This window comes from Lates calcarifer, linkage group LG7_1 (assembly GCF_001640805.2).
Source record: "Lates calcarifer isolate ASB-BC8 linkage group LG7_1, TLL_Latcal_v3, whole genome shotgun sequence".
Classification (NCBI taxonomy): domain Eukaryota; kingdom Metazoa; phylum Chordata; class Actinopteri; family Centropomidae; genus Lates; species Lates calcarifer.
Window position 1 is genome coordinate 22,409,456 of NC_066839.1, and position 23,259 is coordinate 22,432,714.

The window sequence follows — 23,259 nt, forward strand, 5'->3', positions numbered from 1 at the left end:
GGGAAATATGTTTCTCCACTTTCTTAGATGAGAAGGCTGATAAAACGGAGTGCTGCAGTCTGAGTGCTAAAACCCAGAAGTAAGTTAGCATTTTAGCATTTTAGCACTTCTGGTTCCCTCATCCCAAAGTTAATGTTTTTTGATTGGGTTTTTGGTTCGATGGCTGAAATAAGGTCTGTGGTTTTAACGCATGTCTCTAAACAAACTGTTGTAACTGTACGTGTAACTGCAAACTGTTCACGAGTGACTAAATGAGACAGAGGTACAGAGGTTGTCGACAGTCCACCTTTACAGCCTTGTTGTTTTTATACTCGGGCTCCTGCAAACTATTATTAATTTTCTAAGAAGAAAAGACTTTTGCAGAAAACAGAAGTGGGCGATTGTATTTAGGCTTCAAAAGACATGAAAGTGGTGTAACTTGTGGAGATTATCTTGCTGAACAAAACGTTTGCTGGTCACAGAGATTAAAGCCAGTTCATCTAATATATTGTTTTGTGAATGATGTTCAACATTAGTCTAAAATGTTGGCAATCTCCAGCTTCATATACCCAACTTAAAACACAGTATATCTCTCCTGTTATTGAATTAATGTGACTTTAGATATGTCACCATCATCTAAAAGCTTTTTTCACAGGTTTTTTCCACCAAACGAAAATAGTTTTTTGCATCAATTCAGACATCACTTTCAGATATTCGTATATTATAAAAATAAATGTTGGACCTTAACAAGAACACAAGATAACATCATAATATAAAATATATGTTGAAACTGATGTTCAAAAAACCACAAGGTGAGGTCTAATCCAACCAAAGTGACATATTTTAATCTTCACAGCATCAAACAACAAAGTGTGAAACGTGTTCTCTAACATGGAAATCAGAGAGATAGTTTATTCCTTCATCCGGTTTTAGATTGTAGTTATAACATGGAAAATGGACAGTGACGTGACATGAGGGTAAGAGAGTAGTCAGCTGAAAATGTTTTCATGTCCATTAATCTGTTTTATGGCCAGTGCTCAGGGAAAATCCTGAATACACATTTAAACAACACGCAGCTGACTGAGCAGACCTCAGGACGGTCATAGGGAGGTCTAAAAATAGTTCAGCAGGGTGTTTGTTGTTCAGGAACCCTCAGATTTTCCAGGAAAAGCACATGAGTTAAGATTACTTTTATAATCATAGATAAAAAAAATACTACTACCACGAGACAGATAAGAATAATATTGGATATTTTTGTGATTATTTCGATGTTACTGTTATTAGTGGGGGTAATTTGGCACCACAGCCTGATATAATAGGACAGTTAACCTGAACTGCCTGTCATTCTGAGAAATGCACTGGTCAAAGTGTACAGACTGTCCTCACACAAAGCCACTTCGGATCTCCATACACACCCACTTAACTAGTTCTCCCAGCCTACAGGTTTCCTTTGATATCTTGATATCTGTATGTTCCCAAAGAGAGAGGATAATTACAGCTTGATGATGACACGATCACAACATGAGCATAAGGAAAAGGAAAACTGGGAAAAATGTGAATGAGACTAGGAACAGGAAATATAATCTTTGTTCACAATGAAAAAGCATTCTGATGCTGCCTTTATTTTGATGACTGTCCTTTATCTAAGCAGGATGTAGGAAATGCCGAAAAGAGAGCAGAGAGCTCAGTGTGTGTGTGTGTGTGAAAGAGAGAGAGAGGGAGACAGGAAACTAAATTGCTTACTGGGAATTTTATTTTATTCTTCCACCATTCTTCCACCATGACTTGACAATTAAAGACAGAAAGGACAAGGTAAAGTTTTATATGAAAGAGCAATTACATAATGTGGTGGATGTGGAAATCTACAGTAACACATGGCTGTGTCTCCAGTGCTCTCTCAGCTTCTTGGTCTATGTCTTTCTACCTACATCCATAACCTGCTCAGTTCATCCGCTCATCTCCTCTCTCTCTGTTCATTTCTCAGCGTCCTCTACTTTGTTCTCTCTCTCCTACTGTATTCACCACTTAGCTAATTCATTCACTCAAGTGAAGCTAACTAGCCGGCCTCATGATGGATGGCCACTGTGTAACACTGTTAATAAACGTAGCTGTTTCACGCTTCGGTGGACTCAGCTTCCTGTCCGGTTTGTTGACAAAACCACTGAACCACCATGTTAAGAAAAGATCTTGTAGAGAGGACGAGATCATTCACTCGCCCACCAACAGTGATGATGATGATGATGGTGATCATGTGAGAGAGTGGGTGATTCTGGCATTTTACATTATCTGTGCAGCACTAGGTGACAGTGGCAAGGAAAAACTTGACCCTGACTCAGGGTGGGCGGCCATCTGCCTTGACCGGCTGGGTTGAGTTAGAGTGTGTGTGTGAGAGAGAGAGACAAAGATAGAGAGGAAAGTGTGTGTGTAAAATAAGCAGGAAATTTGGCAGATAACAGTGAAAGATAATTTGTTTCTATAACCAAACAATCAACCAAAATGGTCTACTATTTAATCATGTGTTGACTGTGCTTTATTTACATCATGGCAAATAAACTAAATTTACCACTCACACCACAATCATAAAGGAGGCAGTGGGACGACTAAACACACAATGAGCAAGAGAGAGGAGAGGGAGAGAGAGAGAGAGAAGCCATCTCTAACAGCTAAGCCAATTAGCTGAATAGCATATAAACAACTGTGAATTAGAGGGAGAGCTAAGAGAAGGGGAGAGCTCTAAGTGCTTGAGCAGATCTAGAGTATGTTCTGTCAGTATATGTCCAGTGGGTAATCAGCTGCAGTGATGTGAAATTAACAGGACTGAGACAGAGAAGCACAAGACACTACCAGTAACACATGCAATCAGAAATGACACAATATACTTCCCACAGTGCATCAGTACAGTTTTTCTCAGATATATTAACACATATGATCACATATCTTCACATTTTATGCAAAAATCTGACAGCTCGGGTTCTTTAGGTGCTTTATAGTACTTACTGATACTTCAACTGCCTACAGTGCTTACATCTGAAACTGTTTCAACTGCCTACAGTGCTTACATCTGAAACTGTTTCCACAGTAAATACTTCAATAGACACTTCAGAATCTTTCAGTGCTTCTTTCAATGTTTCAACTTCAGCTGTAAATCAACAATTAACATTTCATGGCATTTTACATCATTTACAGTGTTAACATTTGTGATTTCCAATAGAAGCAAAACAAACATACACTAATAAACTATTTTTTTCATTAAAGACAAAACATATGCAGTAAAATGTATGTTCAAATGTTCTCTGGTACATCTATTAGCCACAACATTAAAACCATTTGCATAATATTGTGTAGGTCCCAGCTCTGACCCCTCGGTGCACAGACACGGGACCTCTGTGGGTGCTGTGTGGTGTCTGGTGCTGGGATATTGGCAGTGGAATGGGTAGGAGAGCAGAGAGCAATGCTAACACAGACATGAGTGAATCTAATGATGAGGACAGGTAAGTTTGTTAAGCACCTCAGGCTTGGTTTAATGTGACTGTATCTGTATAATGTGACTGTGACTGAATTCTGCTCTTTCACAAATAGCACAATTACTCAAAATATTACTGGGATCTTTTGTGTGTGTGTCACAGAAAATCACTGCTTAACTTTTCTTACTACACTAGGGTTTAATTTAGAAACAGTCAGTTCTCCATCTTGGTGTGCTGGTTTATACTCTATGATTTCGTAGAAAGTTAAAGGTGACGAGGAGGTGTGCATGTGTCGTGGGTGGCTGGGGAAGTCTCTACCACTGCTTCCATCTGTGGGAGTGAAGTTGTGCAACCCTTTTTTTCCACTCTGCTCGGTGCTGTTACCTTTCAGTTTTTACACTCACCCCTATAGAGTTTATTCAGCTTCACTCTGGATGACTTCTTTCCATCTCTCACCACATACAGTCAACGTCCCTCCACCCACAAAACAACTATGTATTTTCGGGAAATTGAAAACACTGTGTGGTGACTGTTCAGAATGACATATTCAGTCAAGGGACTGTGGATGTGTTTGTGCTTTAATTTGCTGATGTGACGTAGAGCTCAAGTTAATGCTTGTATCTACTGTCTGTAATGTATAATAGAGAGTAATTTGAAGTTTACTCATCCTGGACAAAGGTCTGAGTCACCTCTGGTACTTATCACTCAGCTAATGACTAGTATTATTTAACTGGTACCACTTAATCTGATGGTGATGCCTCAGTCATGAATGGCTCGGCTAGATCTCACAGAAATGTAAAATTAGGTCATTAATAGTCCAACATTATATCTATCACCAGTGTAACCAATGTAACCAAAAAGTGACTTAATATAAAAATATTTAAGAGCAGTGTTTGCAGCAGTGCTGACCTTCAGCAGTGTACAGCTATAGTGTTTTCATATTGTTCTTTGTCTAGGAACAACATGTATTTTCTTAAACATACTTAATTCAGACTTTGAACTGTTGAGCTCAGTTGAGACGTGTGCCTCTATCCAGATTTTTCATCTTCATCTCCTTCATCTTTCTAAAAATGATGTTTTTGTCAACTTTTTTTTTGCCTGTCAAATGAACCACTGTGGTGCAGTGGTTAGCACTGTCAGCTCACAGCAAGAGGGTTTCAGGCTTGAGCACTGGGCTTCTCTGTGTGGAGTTTACATGTTCTCCCTGTCTCTGTGTGGGTTCTCTCCAGGTTCTCCAGCTTCCTCCCACAGTCCAAACACATGCAGGTTAACTGGTGACTCTGAACTGCCTGTAGGTGCGAATGTGAGTGTGACAGTCCCCCGTGATCTTTAACAGATAAGCGGTTTAGATAATGAATGAATGAGTAAATGATTCCTACACATCATTCATTGTCAAATACCAGTGAAAACGAGTCTCCACTCTTTGGACTTCACCACATTAATTATCCTTTCTCATAGCTTTTATCATTTTTCTGTAATCACAGCTCAAGTTTTATTCTCCTTCCAGATGATTACATTTTTGTGTATTTGGTGTATATTTTCGGTTAGCCTCCAGCTCCTTAATTAGCTTACTTTTAAAGGAAATTTTAAATGCTATCAAAGCTTAGACATTTCACATGGATTTACCAGTTACATGTCAGTAGACATTTGAAGTGTTTTTTATTCTGCTACTGACACTTCAAGTGTAATTTAGAAAAATCTGTTTCTGCTGGTTCCAGAGCCATTACACAAATGAGTTCTAAATGGCTTGGGCCTCATGTTACACACATCTCCCTGTAAATGAGGGCCACCCAGCCCACCCAGCCCTATGAGGTGGGTGGAGGGAGACACCAGTAAATTCCCTCAGCACTGTGGAGACACACTCCATCTAGCAATTTTCCATACCACCACTTTATGAATGTAAAAAAACCCCACTGGTTAGAAACTGCAGTCAAAGGTGAAACATTTGTCATCTACCACCTTTGTTCTAAATTGGCCTCTGTGTAAGCAGAAGAGGAAGGTAGGAAGGAGGAAGGTACAATAAATAACATTTAGACGGGGAAGTCTGCTGTGGTGTAGAAATGAAATAAAAAAAGAGATAAAAATGATAAGACAACTGTCACATTAAATGGAATATTTTTAATATACACATTAAAAAAGTTTCTCAAAACATTTTTGTTCTTCAAGACAATGTGACCAGGATGTGAATCATCAGATTTTTTTCCTAAAAGTCAGGGTCAACTGATTAACTGATTTGATCCAGCAGTTTAGGCTGCCATATTACATGTTGTATTATTCAGAAGCTGAGGCTCCATTCTCCTCTGTCTCAAACATATTCAGTAAGATTAAGGTGGAGGCCGTTTCTTCCCTGCCCTCCCTCATCTGTATCTGCTCCTCCCTTTATCCTTGGACTTCTTTGGTGAGCGACTGTGGCTCTTCTCCCTGTAGTTGTGGCCTTTATCGCGTCCCTCTTTCCCGTGTTTGACCCGGGACTTGCTGTGTTTGTGGTCCCTGTCTCTTGAGCGGGAAGAGGAGCGAGAGCGCTGTCGGCCTGTTTTTCTGTCACGCCAGCTCTCCTCACTGTCCTGGACACGAGAGAGAGATGTGAGAGTGTGACACACAGACCTGATGAGAAATACAAAATCTACAAAAATAAGCAACTAAGTCTACGTTCAAGACCATTCTCTTGATTCCTTGGTCTGGACCAAGACAGGAAATAGAAACTTTGGCCATAATCGGTTTAGGGTAGGTTAACACAACAAGAGCACAGCAGACATAACATCACTTTGTTTGACGGCTCATTTATGCCATGTTTAAAAAAATAAAAAAAACTCTCATAATTATGACTTACTATATTCAGATTTATAACAAGTATCTTATATTATTCCATAATGATGAAAACCTTTCTCATAATTAGGTGATATCATAATTAAGTAACAGTGAGAAACAAATTCCACCAAACCATTGCAGGAGGACACTAAAAGATGAGAAAACACAAGGACATATGGCATTTCTGTGTCTGTCTGCTTCCACTGCTGCATTTTGTTTTTATCGATACACCAACCTTCTACCAGCGTGATAAATATACTTTTTTGGAATTTCTGGCATTTCTCCTCAGGTTTTTTATGTGCAAAATAAAAATGCAGATCAAAAGAGTTGGATGGAAGCACACTGTCATGTCTTGCTGGGACACAGACAGCAGAGCCATCCTTAATGTTTTTACAGTTGTCATGGTGGGGCGGCTGTGGGTCAGGAGGTAGAGCGGTCGCCAACCAGAAGGTTGGTGGTTTGATCCCCGGCTCCTCCAGTCTGCATACCAAGGTATCCTTGAGCAAGATACTGACCCACAAATTGCCCCTGATGTGTGTGTGCATCGGTGTGTGAACGTGTTAGAAAGCACTGTGTATAGAGTAAGTGCTGTATGAATGTGTGTGTGAATGGGTGAATGTGACCTGTAGTGTAAAGTGCTTTGAGTGGTTGATAGGGCCAGAAAAGTGCTATATAAGTACAGTCCATTTACACGTCATTTTTAATTTTGATTTAATGCCACATTTCAAGAGGGCAGGTCTGATGGCAAGTCAGTCAGACAGCAGATATCAGAGGATCATTTCTGAAGTCAATGTAGTCTGTTTTCTGTCTGTGTCTATTTGTGCCTACTTATTAACACAAGAAGAGGACTGAAGCAGGCCTGAGCAGGCTGGCCCACATACCCAGCTGACTGAGTGGCACTGCAAGGGAAATGAAGCCACTACAGACAGTGGGTCTATTCACTGGGGTTCAGGTAAGGGCTTGCATCCTCTCTTGTTCTTGGCAACTACTGGCATTCATTATACAGTGGCAAGAAAAAATATGTGAAGCCTGTGGAATTACCTGGTTTTCTGCATTAATCAGTCATAAGATGAGATCTGATTTAAGTTTAAGTTGGAAGCATGGACACAAACAATGTGCTTAAGCTAATAATGCACAAACAATTAGAATCTTTTGTGTCTTTAATGAACACATCCCATCACAGTGCTGGTGGAAAAAATACTGCAACCCTTGGATTTAGAAACTGGTTTTGTGGCTGCAGATCAGACCTGCATAATGTTCAGGAGGAATTTTGAACCAAGTTATCCTTTACTGAACTGCTGCGGCTCAGCCACATTCTTAGGATGTCTGGTGTGAAGGGATCTCCTGACCTAATTCCACAACATCCCTACTGGGTCAAAGTCTAGGCTCTGACAGGGCCATTCCAAAAGTAGATGTTCAATGCTGACGGCATTCAGTAGTACATTTACGTCACTGTTTAAGGTCAGCGTCCTGTGGCATCACCCAACTTCTACTGAGCTGCAGCTGGCAGACAGCCACCCTGACATTATCCTGTAAGATAACTTGTTCCCCCCCAAGAACGGTAAACTGTCACAGAGGCAACACTCCCTCCACCGTGCTTCACCGCTGGGATGATGTTCTCTTGTTGGTAAGTGGTGCCCTTTTTGCTCCAGACGTAGTGTTGTGTGTTCTTCCTTAACAATTCAACCTTAGTTTTATCCAGTCAACTGAAATTTTCCCAGTAATATGTCTAACTGCAGATTGATGAATATCTAAACTCTTCGAGATTTATTTGTAACCATTTCTGGCTTTAAGCAAATCAAAAATTCAGAGGTGCTTATTTTTATGAAGCTTGGTTCACATCAGCAGATGCTTCTTGTGAACAGAAAGTCAAAATGTTTTGAGTGTTTTCATGGGTCAAAGTAAAAAGTAACTCTAATTAAAACTACAATATTACTAACTGATGTCACTCAAGGTTTGCAGACTCCTGACTCCAAGCTTCAGGGTTCACATACACACATACCAACCTACACTGTGAATGTTTACATGATGTATTCAATATGGACAAAAATTTGTGTCATTGGTAAAAATAGATGGTGTTTGTTCATAAATGTAACTAAATGTAATGTAAAAGATAAAACCAGAGCCCACTTTTTTCTCTCGAACATCATATAATGCTCACTCATGCACATCTGCATTAATGATGATAGTGACTAATGTGCTCCATATTCATACAGTCATTCCCTGCCTTAGTTAGTTCCCTGTTTTTAACAATAAATACTCACATTTATAGTCCTCCACTGTGTCCCTCTTTGTTAGGGTTAGCTGGGTTATGAATTCTTCTACTAATCAACCCACTGATTTTATGCTCTGTCATTTGGGTTTTTTCCTGCTCAGCTCCTCATGGGCCTTATTAAAACAAAGATGTGACACATACATCTGATGAGAAAGCATCTGTAATTTATGAGATACATTATAAAGAGATGCCATCTCATAATCAAAACTCAGCGCTGCTCCTAACAGCTCCCAAAGACTGGATCTCAAAGATACAAAGCTTAAAGCAATAGAAAGTGAGAGCAGTCCTTCAGGACAGCTGACTGATCAGCTCTGGAGGCTGGTCCGATGTTCTCTCTTTTGGCTACATTCTGTCGACCTCCTATTGTGATCTTACCTAACTCTCTTTGGATACTCCAAATTTTGACTACAAAGGTGTTGTAGTGGGCTACTGGTTATTATTGGCCATAACCCTGTCTATGTTTCTTACCATTTCCTGTCTGTGTTGCTACTGTGTTCTTACTTATAAAATACATAAGTACTAAATAAATAAATAAATACATTTTTAGACTTTTAAATATTCAGTTAATTAATAGCCATTTCCAATACTTCTCAGAGTGAACACAGACAGCCAGTTAGAGAGTGTTTGTGTGTGAACATCTGTACATGCTGGGACATGTTTAAAGAATCTGGTTTACTGAGTTATCTGGAACAGCTCTTTTTATACCAGTCATTGAACCATGTCTGGCGAGTTACTCAACAATAATCCAGATAAATCAGTAAACCTGATTCTTGGAAGAAGGCTTCAGTGCGTCTGTTTCTCTGTATGTGTGAACAACTTGGTTTCTGTCACACAACTATTTTATTTAATAAACTATTGATAGTATGTCAATTTAAACCTTTAGAACTCAAAGGCATTAATTTATGACTAAATGTAAAAAATGTTGGTGACTAATGTTAATTACTTTCCTGTTGTAGTTTTTCTTTATTTCATCATCTTTATTTCCTGATTCAAATGCTCAGTTGTTGAGTAAATGGTTTAATCAGAAAAGGGTAAACCCTAAAGATGGACTACGCCTCGCCAGGCATTGCCTTTGATGTGGGATTGACAGGTTAATTAGTTAGCTAGTTAGAGTGAAGAGACTGAAGACCTTGCGTAATATTTTCATATGTGTAGCAGGGCTGTCCCCTAAACGCTGATGACTCAAAGACTGTAAGTTTGCACTAGTAAAAATAAAAATTCACAGCCATTTACTCCATCCTATCATCAGAATCAGAGTATAACACAATATTACAATACTGTGTGTTGGCTTAGGACATTTACAGACTACAGAAAATGCTCGAAAGGGGCTACACACTTAAGATACCTTATGCTTTTTTGACTTCCTGCCGTCCTCATCATCTGAATGATGGTGGTGGTGCCTCTTTTCCTTGTGCTTCTTCTCCGAGTGCCTGTGGCTTGTTGCTTCCTCTTCCTCCTCAATTACCAGGTCATACTTGGAACTTTCGGGAAAATTATGGAAATCTCCAAGAATTTGAGAATGTCAATGGTGAGAAGCCGCTACAACAGAGGCTGTGCAGTTAAATACTTAAGAGTGATATGTTATGACATGAAGTGGAAAAACTGGAAAATTAAATCACAGTCTATTAACACACAAGGATACTCCTGTTTTGGCTTAACTTGATCCCTGAGAGCCAATTTGGATCGGTTCTCCATCTCCCTCTCATAGGCTTTGAAGTCATCTTTAGTATACTTTCCACCTAGGAAATGAAGAACAATAAGATCTCTGCTTATAACACAGTGTCCGTATTACCTCATGGTGAATAGGACAGCGACACTGAGTGCAAAAACTAGGTGTATATTGATATAACAGAACATATATATATATATCTCAGAACAAAAAGAAAAATATTTAAAACATGTAAAACACAAAGGCTTCAGTGTGACTACCTTTCCCTTTCCATTTGATCTTTGATACTGATTGGCTGAAGTCCACATGTATGCGTCGATCATCAATGAGCACATTGTCCATTTTGAAATAGGCTTTTTCACAATCCTCTTGCTATGGAGAACAAAAGCATAGAAGGGGATAAAAAAGAGGTGTCATAGAGTAGAAATAAAAGTGTAATAGAAGGAAATGTCAACAAATACACTGATTAAAAATGTGATCTTCACTGGTAGTTTAATTAGAGGTCCATCCATCCATTATCAGTATTATCCCTTAATAGATATGTGGAGGTGCTGGAGCCTATCCCAGCTGACACTGGACGAGAAGCAAGGTCCATCACAGGGCCAACACATATAGACAAACAACCACTCACAGTCACATTCACACCTACAGGCAATTTAGAGTCATTAGTCAATTAACCTGCATGTGTTTGGACTGAGGGAGGAAGCTGGAGAACCTGGAGAGAACCCACACAGGCACAGGGAGAACATGCAAACTCCACACAGAGAAGCCCAGTGCTCTAAACCGGAACCTTCTTGCTGTGAGGCGACAGTGCTAACCACTGCACCACCATGCCGCCCTTTTCATTGTCAATTAATCTGCAGATGTCAGTGTCAAAAAATTGTAAACAATGTCATACTTTCCAGGAGTCCAAGATGATCTTCATGGTTCTTATTTGGTGTGACCAAAACAGTTGTCTATTGATCAACTATCAATTAATTGACTAATGCAGTCAATATGCCTCACATTTTGACTGGCTGAGAAAAAAAGTCAACATCAAAACTTCTGTTATTCTACAAACTAACTTCTAACTAACCTATGTAAAAAGAGTTCAAAAAGTACATATTAATTACTAAATATATCTATAAATATATTCATTATATTTCATCAATTTACTATATTTCTGGTGCCAGTGGTAGAAGTCTGAATGAAAATACATTTTTATCTGTAACAACTGGCCCAGCGCCATCTAATGGCTTAATCATTCACTGCACTTCAAATTGTCCAACACTATCACTTTTGATACTATGACTTATCCCATTCCAGGAGCTGCCTCCCTCTATGAATACACTTCATGAAGCTCTTCAGAGGACTAAAGACCAGGGGGCAAAACCTGCCTGAACCTCTGCAAATAACATTGTCCACAGAGGACTCAATGTAGCTAGTTTCAAACTACAGACAAAACTAATGGAATTCCTTGTTAACTTCAAAAGTTACCACAGGGAAATTGCTTTTGAAAAGCCCAAATGGTGGTAATTACCTGTCAAACTGGCTCACATACTTCCATTCGGCTTTAAGGCCGTTCAGAGTGAAAAGTTTCTGACCACAACAAACATGATGAAGTGGAGGAAAGTTGTAGATGGTCTGTGAGGCCTATTAAATACATTGCAACATGTGGATGGGGAATTTTTTCCACTGATACAACTCAAAAACTTGTACCATTTTAAAAATGTTTTTGTTGAGACCTATAGTTGTGCCTCGCTTGATCTATTGGCTAGACAGCCTCCATGATTTCTGGTGGTACTGCTACATTTTGTCCATATCCATAAGCTTTCAGAAAATATGCACAAATTAAGACACAGAGTACAGACAGAAGCCGTATCTGTATATATATCTAACACTGAGTATAAATGTACCTTACAGATAAACTGGTTTCATTTATACTCATTTGCCAAAAAGCTGAAGTACTCCTTTAAATCATAAACACATCCCTACATACTTTGTACACACAAGACTAGCACCTATACACATATACAGTTCACTCAGTCAGTATGTCATACAGACAAATAAGATGCTCACCTTTTCAAACTCAATAAAAGCGTAACAGAGGGAATCTCCACTTTTCCAGTCTCTTATGATCTCACAGCTATGCAGAACAGAGTATCATAAGAAATTTATTAGCAGATATGATCAAAATATAACACTGATTATTTCTAAATTATCTATAAACAAACAAGGATAATTAGAAAAGAAACTAGCACTATAGAGGACTTGGAGGTTAGCGTCACCTTTTTATGCACCCAAAGCGGGAGAAGATGATTTCCAGGTCCTCATCTGTGGTCACTGGGTTCAGTTTGCACACAAACAGAACGTTTTCAGGAGGCTTCACATTTGCATCCGGCAGGTCACCTACCTGTAAGAATGTTGGACAGAATGCTATAGAAAAGTCTCATGCTACATCCTCGGTATCTTCAGGTGGAAGCTATGAGCAGATTTCTTCTCACCATCTCCAGCAGGATGGCCTGAGTCTTGGCCTCTTTCTCCTTCAGTCTCTCCTCAAGCTCCTCGGCCCCTTTCCCATCCTTCTCATCAATCACTTCGTCCGCTCTGATTCTGCCACTCTGCACAGAAAATTACATTTATCATATACATTTTATTCATCTTTATTCATCCATTTAAGGTTTTAAAGTCTTTAAGTATTTTTCATTGACATGCAGGAACCTTTAGACATTTTCTTTAAAGAGTACTCTACCAATTTAACAATGCACCTTTGTATTATTGTTGGATGTATGATGGACAATTAAAAAAAAAAAAAAAAATCGAAAGAGAGGGGAAAAAGAATCTAAATCCATGCAGAGAGACTCTCTTTATTATTCCTCACATTCTTCTTCCAAAACTGGCACCTACACTACCCACAATTCACCTCAGCTACTGACTGCAGGGTTGGAGATTGAAGTATGTTATGTTAGTAGCATCTAATGTAGCCTAAGCTGTTGTTGTCCCAGCTTATTCAATCTGTATGTGTAAAGGACCTGTAACCCACATCCCCAGATATTTCTCATTTTCAAACTTCCAGTCTTCAGCACTAACTCAAGTGACATTTCTTGAGGACATTTACTAGATTTCACACAGCTCCCCTATGGAGCAGCACTCCCCAACACCTGTATACATACCTTGATGCATTAAATCAGTCAAGTTCCCCTTTAATGTGTCAAATGGTGGCAAGGTACTCACATCTAGCTGCTCTTTGGTGGGCTCAGGTGATCGATCGGGGACTGGCAGATCAGCAGGGTCATCAAATGGGTCTTCCAGGATCACTGTGTGGTTTATCCTGAAGAAAAATCACATGCTTATCCCAGCATTGTTAAACCTAATGCTAAACAAATGCAAAATTAAAAATATATTTCTTCCCTCATCAGTCTACACTCCATCCCTTCTATGGAGGCCACTGTCCTCTTGGGATCTCTCAATGCAACAGAAAATTCTAGTCTTCCCCCAGATCTGTTGCCTATGCATTGTCAGCTGTGAGACCTTATATAGACATGTGTGTGCCTTTCCAAATCATGTCCAATCAGTTGAGTTTACCACAGCTAGACTCCAATCAAGGTGTAGAAACATCTCAAAAATGGTCAAGAGAAATGGAAGGAACCTGAACTAAAATTTCAAGTGTCATAACTACATAAGAGTGTTATGTCAGTGTAATGTTTCAATTTTTCACTTTTTAAAAAATTTGATAAAAAAATTCTTAATACTGTTTTAACTTTGTCATTATGTGGTATTGAGTGTAGATTGATGACCATACTTAATTGAAAGTGCATTTCTTTTGATTTTTATTATTGTTGGTCAAGTCAGAGTCAAACCTCTGACCCTGGCAACACAAGTGCCACGTTCCACATAAACAATTTATCCAACTCACCTGATATCTTGATATGGGACAAAGTCCTTGTCAACAAAGGTCTCATTAATTTTGGCCAAGACATCCATGCCTTCTGTAACTTCCCCAAACACAGTATGGACTCCATCCAGGTAGTCCAGGTTCTCAACAGTGGTAATAAGGAACTGAGGATGAAATATCAACAGATTAGGTACATCGTGTAGCACTTCTTACAGGAAAATTTTGATCTGTAAATTAGATGTGATTTATGCTTTAAAAAAAAAAGCAAAAACACTGAGCACCACTTTCTGTAACATCCATCACACCAAAGAACATATCATGTTTCAATATAACATGATAAACCATTATCAAATGTAAAGTCATTTTTACAGTGGACGCAGTCAGGATATCAGTGAAACAATGAGGATGGTCTAGGGTTTCATCAGCTGATCAACAGATTTATACTATTCATAACACGCAAGTGGTTTCCTCCCACAGTCATAAAACATGCAGGTTAACTGGTGGCTCTAAATTGCCCGTAGGTGTGGATGGTTGTTTGTGTCTATATGTCAGCCCTGTAACAGACTAGTGACCTGCCCAGGATGTGGATAAGCAGTACAGATAATGGATGAATGGATGACACGCAAGTTATTTTTTAACTTGATTTAGAGACACCATCCAACTAGAATGGCTTAAAAACAGATTAAGGCAATGTTTTCTGTTGTGTCTGATCTGTAAGCTTTTGGCAGCTGCAGGGAAAACATCAATGTGAGTGTTTATGCTATTCACCTGAGAACCATGCTGATTGTTTCCATTGTTCACCATGGATACAGTCCCCCTCTTTCTATGTTTGATGCGCGGCACTTTCTCTGCATCAAAAAAGCGGGCCTGGTCCCCATAGAGTTTGCTAAGAACACACAGAGGACAAAATATGTTCAACTTAGGGTGTTTAAAAAAAGCCACACATGGTAATACCAATGCCAATGACTGACCTATAGACGGATTCTCCACCACGGCCTGTACCGGTGGGATCTCCAGTCTGCACAATGAAGTCTCTCTGAAAAGGAACAAACACATAACATAACATAAACACATTATTGCATATAGAATGTCTAACACAGTTTCAAAGCTGGACAGATGAAACAGGAAAATATCTTCACAAGCACCTGGACAGTGAAGATGTTTTGTATCAGCTCTTAACATAAATTTTATGACAACACTGTCTACTGCTCTATTTGGTCAAATCTAGACATGAACTGCAATAATTTAATTTAGGAATTTTGACACAATATGATTGTATGGAGCAGAGTTTACATTAGCCAGCATATGCCAGCTTTTGGCCAGTGTCATGTGTTGCTGTTTGGTAGATGAAAATATCACCAGCACAAATGTCAAGTGGAAAATATGCCAAATAAATAGTCTATTATGTGACATATAAAATATGTTGACAAGTGAAAGGATAACTCTGCTATTTTTGAAGCTGGGCCTCCTATGTTAATGATGTTTGGAATCGGTGCAGTATTGAACAAGAAAAGTGTAGCTGGCCATAGTTACCAGACTCCATTACAAAAACAGTCATTTTGTTAAGCAGAAAACAGGAGTTGCTGGAATACCACTGCCTCTGTCATCAGTTTGTTCATGTTATTATGTAACTTCAGTGTTGGAAGTAGGCATGGGCTGGTTACTGGTTTCAAAGTATACTGCGGTTTGAAAAAGTCAAGGTCTTAAAACTGCTAATATTTTCCATCATATCGTCTGTCCATCCATCCATCCATCCATCCGCACACCCATCCCGCTGCTGTGGCAGATAACAATTATCTAGCTAATATTAGTTAGTTTCCCCACTAACGTTACTTCACAGAGTGGAGTAGAGCAGAGACTGGTGAACTGCAGGTTTAGGCTCACTTAACCCTCCCACTGCCCTTTGTATTCCATATACTTTTTTCTTCTTACTATTATTCAAAAATAAAGATAACTGCTTCAGAATCACAAATGTCGTACACAACAACAAATCCTACTACACACACATACACACACGCGCACACGAAGGCACGTTGTTGGCCACTGGGTCACTTTGACTCAGAGGACAACACGAGGGTTAAGAAAGAGACTGCATATGTTTTCATTTAACTTAACATACACATTTACTAATGTTCCAAATATTCTGTGTTGTTTAACAATAAAATAGCTTGTGTTCAATAGAAACAGTTGTTTTCCTTACCAGGCATTTCAAAATAACTAACTTTAGAGCTATAATCACAAAACCACAAAACCGTGATATGTCTGCTTAAGGTTATCATACTGTCAGAATCTCATACTGGTCCATGTCTAGTTGGAAGAAGTATTTAGATCATTTACATAAGTAAAAGTACCATATAGTAACCAACAAACTAGCAGACTGAGGCAGTGGTATTCCAGTAGCTCCTGTGTTCTGTTCTGAAAGGAGTTCAGTCACACTGATCACAGACAACTTTGTTGTTTAAATTTCTGGATATTATATGGCTGTTTAAAACATATATCTGGTAGTTGGATTCTTGAACATTATACAGCCATGTCAGCAGTCAAAAAAAGTCTAGCATACTCTAAGACATAGTCAACAAATCAGTGAACAATACTGAAATATCCACCAGCTGACTTCTAAATCAGTGTTAAAAGAACTATATGACAGGAAAAGCCATGCAGTCACAGCCACAAAAGATTCAAACACGTGTAAAAAAATTATGAGCACTAAGAAACTTACTTTAAGACATGTGTAATCTCCACACAGGTTAAGTGTAATTATCTTTGGAGTCACAAATCTTCGTTTATGTGTAACACTGCAGGTGATTACTGTGGTAATTATGTTGCTGCTGCTTGTCCTCAGCCTTTGCTAAGGATGTGAGGAGGCATTGTTGTGATCAGAAAAAATAAAGGTATGTTACACGTCTATGAAAACGGGAGCGTCAAGTGTTGAAAATGTAATTATATGCTATAAAAGTAGAATTCAGAGGCCCAGTGCATTTGTACACCATGGACTCGGACAGTAACTTCAGAGTTGAATTCTCTGTGACTACACCGCCCTCCTCAGGCGAGTCGAGCTGACGAGTCTATGTTTGAGCCATGTTTGAATTGATATTACCTGAGCTTGATTCATAGCTTGCATAACAAGGGATCATTCAAACTTACCTGAACATTGTGGATGAGACAGTAGTTGTAGTATTTTATCTTGCATAACTTCAGAAAGTTTAGGCATGCTGCAAAACAGCAAAGACGGTAAAGTTAAACCGACAGTCATTACCAGTGACAAATTCCAAATTAACATTTCGCGTCTATTCAGCGTTAAGAAATTAAGGCTAAGGAATGATTAGTGGTGGTTTATTCCAGTTTTGTTGCTGTTGATGAATTATCTGTTAGCTAATGTTTAAACGAACCAATGAAAACAGGCAAACGAGCGAACAGTTTTAGCTAGCACTGCCTTATTTTGTGATTCAGCTTACTAGCTGATTCGACTAACAACCAGTAGACGAAGGTAGCTGTTGAGCTGCTGTTTTAAGCAAACGGCTTCATATTCTTACTTTTAGGCCTTTCTTCTGTAAACAAATCAATTACAATATCGCCCAGTGTTGTTTCAAGGAGCACCGCCATGCTGACGTTCCTAGCCTCGCGAGAAGAGAGTTTGGTTATTTCGCGAGAAGAGCGTTTGGTTATTTCGTACGCGTGCGCAGTTCCTATGTCTTGCCCAATGTTTTTGTTACAGATCTCTTATTGCTGGTAAGTGAAGTCTACACAAAATGGAAACGACGGGGCCATCAGTTTGTGTTATATTTCTTATTTTTGCCTCAGTAACGTCCACTGAGTCGTCGCCTAGGCAGCTGAATACGGTAAGACCTAAAGCGCCAGCAAATATTGAACTAATATGATGATGTTGATGTTAGCATAGCGTTAGCTTACTGATCGGGGAATATCCTGACTGGCAGACATTGTGGTGTTAACTCTCGCGTCTTTGTGTTCTCTTCACCTGTGATTTTTAATGAATGATGTTTATAGGAAAACATCCTGATTAACGTGACAGCAGGCACATTGGCGGACGCACAGCTGCAGGATTCCAACAACTTGCAGGTGCATACTATAAGCCATCTTACTAAATAGATCCAGAATGAGGTGTGTCATTTTTTATGAATTACGAAATCCGACAAGTCAGTCAAGTCTCAACACTTTCATTCCTCCTTTCAGATAAATCTAAACATATCGGTGGGTGAAGAGCAGGTGTTGGTCAATGACATCCCAGTAGAGCTGTCAGGGGTGACCAGGTTCAACTGTCAAGCGCTTCTCTGTGAGTTTTCCTCACATCACTAGGATGTTCACAGGTCATGACTAATCCAACAGTTAATATGAATAATTACAGAAACCCGAAGAAAGCACAAATTTAAACCTGAAGAAAATCAGTTGTTCACCTGTTACAAATCAGATTTATCTTGTTGCATTAAAAGAGTCAAGTATTATTATTATATTGTCAGTGCTTTGAAATTTAAAATTGTATGTTTCATCCTAAACACTCATAATTCATAAACATTTAATGATAATTCACTGCTGTTTAATTGATGATGTCACTAACTAATAGTGTAGGAACTGAATTTGCATACTTGAAATTTAAAATCTAAATTGTTTGAAAAATGTCACAAGCTCATAAATACACTGATTTGTGTTTTCAAGTGGACAGCATCAATGGAAGCAGTGAGTTTGAATCTGGAGACTTGGTGTCCACTGTTACCCGGGTGATGGTGAGCCAGAACCGGCTATACAGCGACTCAGAGGAGGTGGTGGCTCTGCAGGTGTTCAGTGAAGTAATAGAGATGGAGGGCAAAGAGGTAAACGCCTTTCTGGAGTCTAATGGCTCTTAATGTCATGCTTGTGACTTGACCATGGTAATTCCAAACAATATACCCACAGAAACCTCCTTCTTTTGGGGGAATACCTCAAAACTCACAACCCTTACCAATATTACAAAATGTTATCCCCCTTTGTATACGTTTGTTTTAATGTTGTTATTCTGAATTCTGTGTGAGAAACATTTCTATATTTATATAAATATATAATTTATATATTGTATATACATGCACACACACATAGCAGTATTTGGATGTGAGTTTTCACTATTTGGGTGTGAATCATTTAGGTCCAGCAGCCTGACATGTGTGAGGTGAAGATACTGATGAGCTCAGATTTCCAGAAGCTGGCTCAGTTTACCAACATCTACCCCATTGGACACAGTGAGATCTTCAGGGTTCCCAGGGAGAATGATGTGGTTGTCACAGATCCACCAAATCCTAGAAAAAGTACGAAAACATGGTGCTTTTTCTCTTAATTATTGTTATGCAGATACACTAGAGCATATTATTTTCTTACATCTTCTACACTTTTTAAATCAGATGAAGATCAGCTGATCTCCCAGACCACCAGCCAGTACCCCTTGAAACACACAGAGACCACCCAGGAAGAGACTGCAGCTCCTGGAAAGCTCCCTGAGACTCCTCTGCGTATGGATCCCAACCTGCTGTATGATGTCAGATATGATGATGAATTTGATGACCGAGACCTGGGCCAGCCGGATCAGATTCAAATGGAAACTCCGCCCAAGGAATTAATATCATCTTACTCTGTAAGAAAAGTCTGATGTTAGATCTACTTGATGACATACACACTGACTGAGATGTCAGCACTAGGTCTGTTTTGTCATGTAAGAATGAACATGATTTCTGGATCCACAAGAAGGCAGGCTGATGGGGGTCAGGTGGAACAAACATTGAGAGAAAAGTCAGTTTATTTGGTAGGGATACACTGAAATGGGTTTTCTTGTAGATGTCAACAAACATCCTGTATTTGTCCTCCAACAGGGACTAGGATGTCATTCGTGTGCCTCACTGTAACACTCTGCAGATGTAGGTTACTTTTTTTTTAGATATGTCTAAAGGCATACTGTCTAAGGTTTGTCAAGTCAGGGTGGAACCCTGATCACTGGTGATGTTTTGAAACTGGGAATCGTTATGGCTTTCCAAAAATTAAGCAAGCTTTGAGAAGATTTTAGGATATTTTTGGGAACTGTATTAATTACAGCAGAAATGATCAGTCAATTAATAAGTCAATCAACAGAAAAATAAGTAGCAACTATTTTAATACTCAATAAATTGTTTTAGTCATTTTACATTCAAAAATGTCAAACATTTTCAGGTTTCAATTATGAGGACTTGTCTCAGTTAACATTACTGCATAGTTTGAGGCTTTGGACTGTTTGAAGGACAAAGTAAGACATTAGATGACATTACATTGGGCTTCAGGGAATTGTAATTGGCTTTTTAAATTAATACTCATTTTTTTTAGTTTTCATCTAACATCTGACAAAGACTAAGTACTTAATTGAGAAAATAATCAACACATTAACAAAATGAACATAAAGGTCAGTGATAGCCCTAATATCAAAATCAGAGAACTAAAAAAAGGTCAGTAATTCTGGCCATTACTGCTGTATGTTTAGATAGATTTAAGTATCAACTGGAAATCCTGTGGTTTACTGTCAAAACATACCAGACTCAGATACAGTTTACAACAAAACTGAGTACCCCCCTGTGCAGTATCACTACAATGTTAAATGAATTGTACCAGCTTGCAATAATTACACAATAATAAAAAAAAAACCCTAACCCTAACCCGGAGTTAAAATGTAGGGTATTAGACCTTATATATAATTAAAAACAAAACAAGTTAGACTTCTAGGAAAATATAGGCCCCAAACTACAGCCTTAATGCAACAAAAGTGAGTACACCTGTGATCACTGTATCAAACATGATCATACCTTTCTAATTGCATTAACAAGGTTATAAAATAACCTGTGAACACCATGGCTTCCTCTGCTTTTCCCAGGGTTGTGTCAAATGCAACATGGCTCCACATGGTAAGAAAACAATGATCAGATTTTGAGACTTCATAAAGATGGAGAAGGTACAAGAGCATCAGAAGGCTACTGAACAGAAGCCTGAACACAGCTGCAGCAGTGGTTAGTGGGAATTAAAAGAGCCATACTACCAATGTCCTCAAAAAATGACGCAAACAATGTGCTGTTTATACAACCTTACAATTGAATACCTAGTGTTGACCCATTAAAAACCCATTAAGTTTACAAGTAGTTTTAGTCTCAGATAGTGTGAAGGACATGGCATGAAGTCAAAGAAGAAAACCATTGCTCACAAAACTGCAAGATTAAACTTTGCCAGAGAATGTGAACATGAAAATGAAGAAGCCTGATGAATACTGGCAGCAACCTTCTTTATTCAGGTGAAACCAAAATAAAATTGTCTGGATTAGATGGGGCCCAGCGTGTTTCACACGAGAGTTTGTAAAGGAGCAGAGAGCGAAAAGTGCGACCTGGCCCCATGATCAGGGGTGCACTCAGTTTTGTCGCAAACTGTATACACTAGATGGTTTATGTTAATGAACTGATTGCTCATGTCTTTGTGTCCACCCTGTCCTCAGGCCATGTGTCAGTGGGTGGAGCAAGTGAGAGAGCGTCTCAGGCGCTTCTGTTCCGAGTCCCTGCCTCTCTTCTTCCTGGTCATGTGGGTGGTGGTGATTGGCGTCGTCGGATCAGCCGTCATAGTCAAGATCTTGGACATGTTCTTCCCAGCTTGTGAACACAAGTGAGTTTGTTTCACCGAGATTGTGAGTGAACAAGTAATCTGAAGGTGTGCTTAACCACGTAATCGCTGACCAGCTGACCTCCCTGATTGTCTTCAACATACACAAGTCTTTCTCTCTCTCTCTTTTAAAGGCACATTTTTCATCCTAAACCCTGTCACTCCAGTGCCGGAGGATGAGAAGCACACTCTGTTGGAGAACATAGAAATAGAAGCAGAGGAAGAAGAGAAGAAGCCTTAAATGAGGATTGACTTGGCCAGTTCCTTTGTTTTCAGTTTGTTCTTGTTTATTCTTTAACCTTGGTTACTATGTTACACTTTAGACATGGCCTAGAGTTGTCCGTAGCTCATATTCAGATTTTGGAACCACTAGCTTTTCACTTTTATTATTTACCCTCTGAGCACATTAATCGTGGAACAGGGGGTGGTCTAAAGCCATCAAATAGACTAAATTCAGTTTTGCTTATGTGAATCCCTCAGCGTCCATGTGAAAAAGAAGGTGAGTGGTTTATAGTGCTTAATCTCAAATTCATATGATGTCAGCGGAGAGCTGTCAGATTACATTCTCCTCTCAGGTTGGAGTATTCGAAAACTAGAAATGTGTCAACCAGCATCTGAGCATTTAGTTCATCATTTGCACAAAAAACCTAACTCTTTGCTCCTGTGATTGGTCACATAGATAAATGCCACCTTTATTAAGTCACAAATAACTGCACTTTGTTTCTTGTTTTTAAAAGTAACTAGCTCAGTAACAAGTTACTTTTTACAAGCATTGACCTCGTCGAGTAGCTTTGCTTTTCCAACTTCCAAAACGTGCCACATGGCAAAGTGGCCTCCTCTCCCAAACCTGCTGTCACTGTTGTTTTAGAATGTCACTTTCATCTCAAGGTCATGAGATATAATCAAAAGATACAAGCTTTGGAGATTAGCTTTTAAAAGAATAGTTTGACATTTTTCAAAATCCACTTATTCACTTTGAGAGTTAGATCGATACCACTCTCATATCAAGATCCAGTCAGAAGCCTTTAGCTTAGCTTAGCTTAGCATATAGACTGGACAGCTAGCCTGCATGATAGATCTTGTTTTTTATTGTTTTGCTTTTTAAGGGAAGTGTAAAAAGGACAACCTTCATGGGTGGTCATGTACCAGATGATTTCTTGGCTGGATGCAGTCACTTCTTAGAGGCTTGTGTTACCATGAGGCTGCCAAGCCAGGCTGTCAATTAAAAAAAAAAAATCAAGGTAAAAAAAATGTAACAAAATCATGAATCATGAAGTGTATGAGTGTGAGATCAGTGAGCTATGATTGTGTGCAATGATGTCCATCTGTTGGTGTCAGAGACAGTGTCTTACCCTTTATATCCTCCACCTGTCGCAACTGCACCAACACTATGTATCTTGGTTAGGCAGTCAGAGACGTTGCTCCATTCGTTTCCGATGCCACCGCTGCCTCACTCAGGTTGCAGGTAGCAATTCTTACATTTGTCAGGAGTCGGCAAATAGCCTTATCTTTGTCGGTAATCTGCAGTATAGAACCCAGAATG

The 23,259-nt window shown here is 39.2% G+C and overlaps 2 protein-coding genes across 2 annotated transcripts; one reads left to right on the forward strand and one right to left on the reverse strand.

Moving 5' to 3' along the window:
• Positions 1-5,541: 5,541 nt before the first annotated feature.
• Positions 5,542-17,721, reverse strand: ppil4 (peptidylprolyl isomerase (cyclophilin)-like 4). The gene is made up of 13 exons (XM_018699704.2): positions 17,603-17,721; positions 17,214-17,281; positions 15,041-15,105; positions 14,838-14,955; positions 14,091-14,233; positions 13,409-13,505; positions 12,679-12,795; positions 12,463-12,587; positions 12,254-12,320; positions 10,456-10,567; positions 10,169-10,265; positions 9,872-10,007; positions 5,542-6,007 (listed from the first exon to the last, which is right to left on the reverse strand). Exons 1-13 carry the CDS (start codon positions 17,670-17,672, stop codon positions 5,801-5,803), a joined length of 1,422 nt encoding a protein of 473 aa, XP_018555220.1. The 5' UTR covers positions 17,673-17,721; the 3' UTR covers positions 5,542-5,800.
• Positions 17,722-17,740: 19 nt separating this feature from the next.
• On the forward strand, positions 17,741-22,426 carry ginm1 (glycoprotein integral membrane 1). Its single transcript, XM_018699705.2, has 8 exons — positions 17,741-17,908; positions 18,075-18,146; positions 18,261-18,360; positions 18,741-18,895; positions 19,204-19,363; positions 19,457-19,686; positions 21,556-21,719; positions 21,851-22,426. The coding sequence occupies exons 1-8, from the start codon at positions 17,819-17,821 to the stop codon at positions 21,894-21,896; spliced, it is 1,017 nt and encodes a 338-aa protein (XP_018555221.1). The 5' UTR covers positions 17,741-17,818; the 3' UTR covers positions 21,897-22,426.
• The last annotated feature ends 833 nt before the right edge of the window (positions 22,427-23,259 follow it).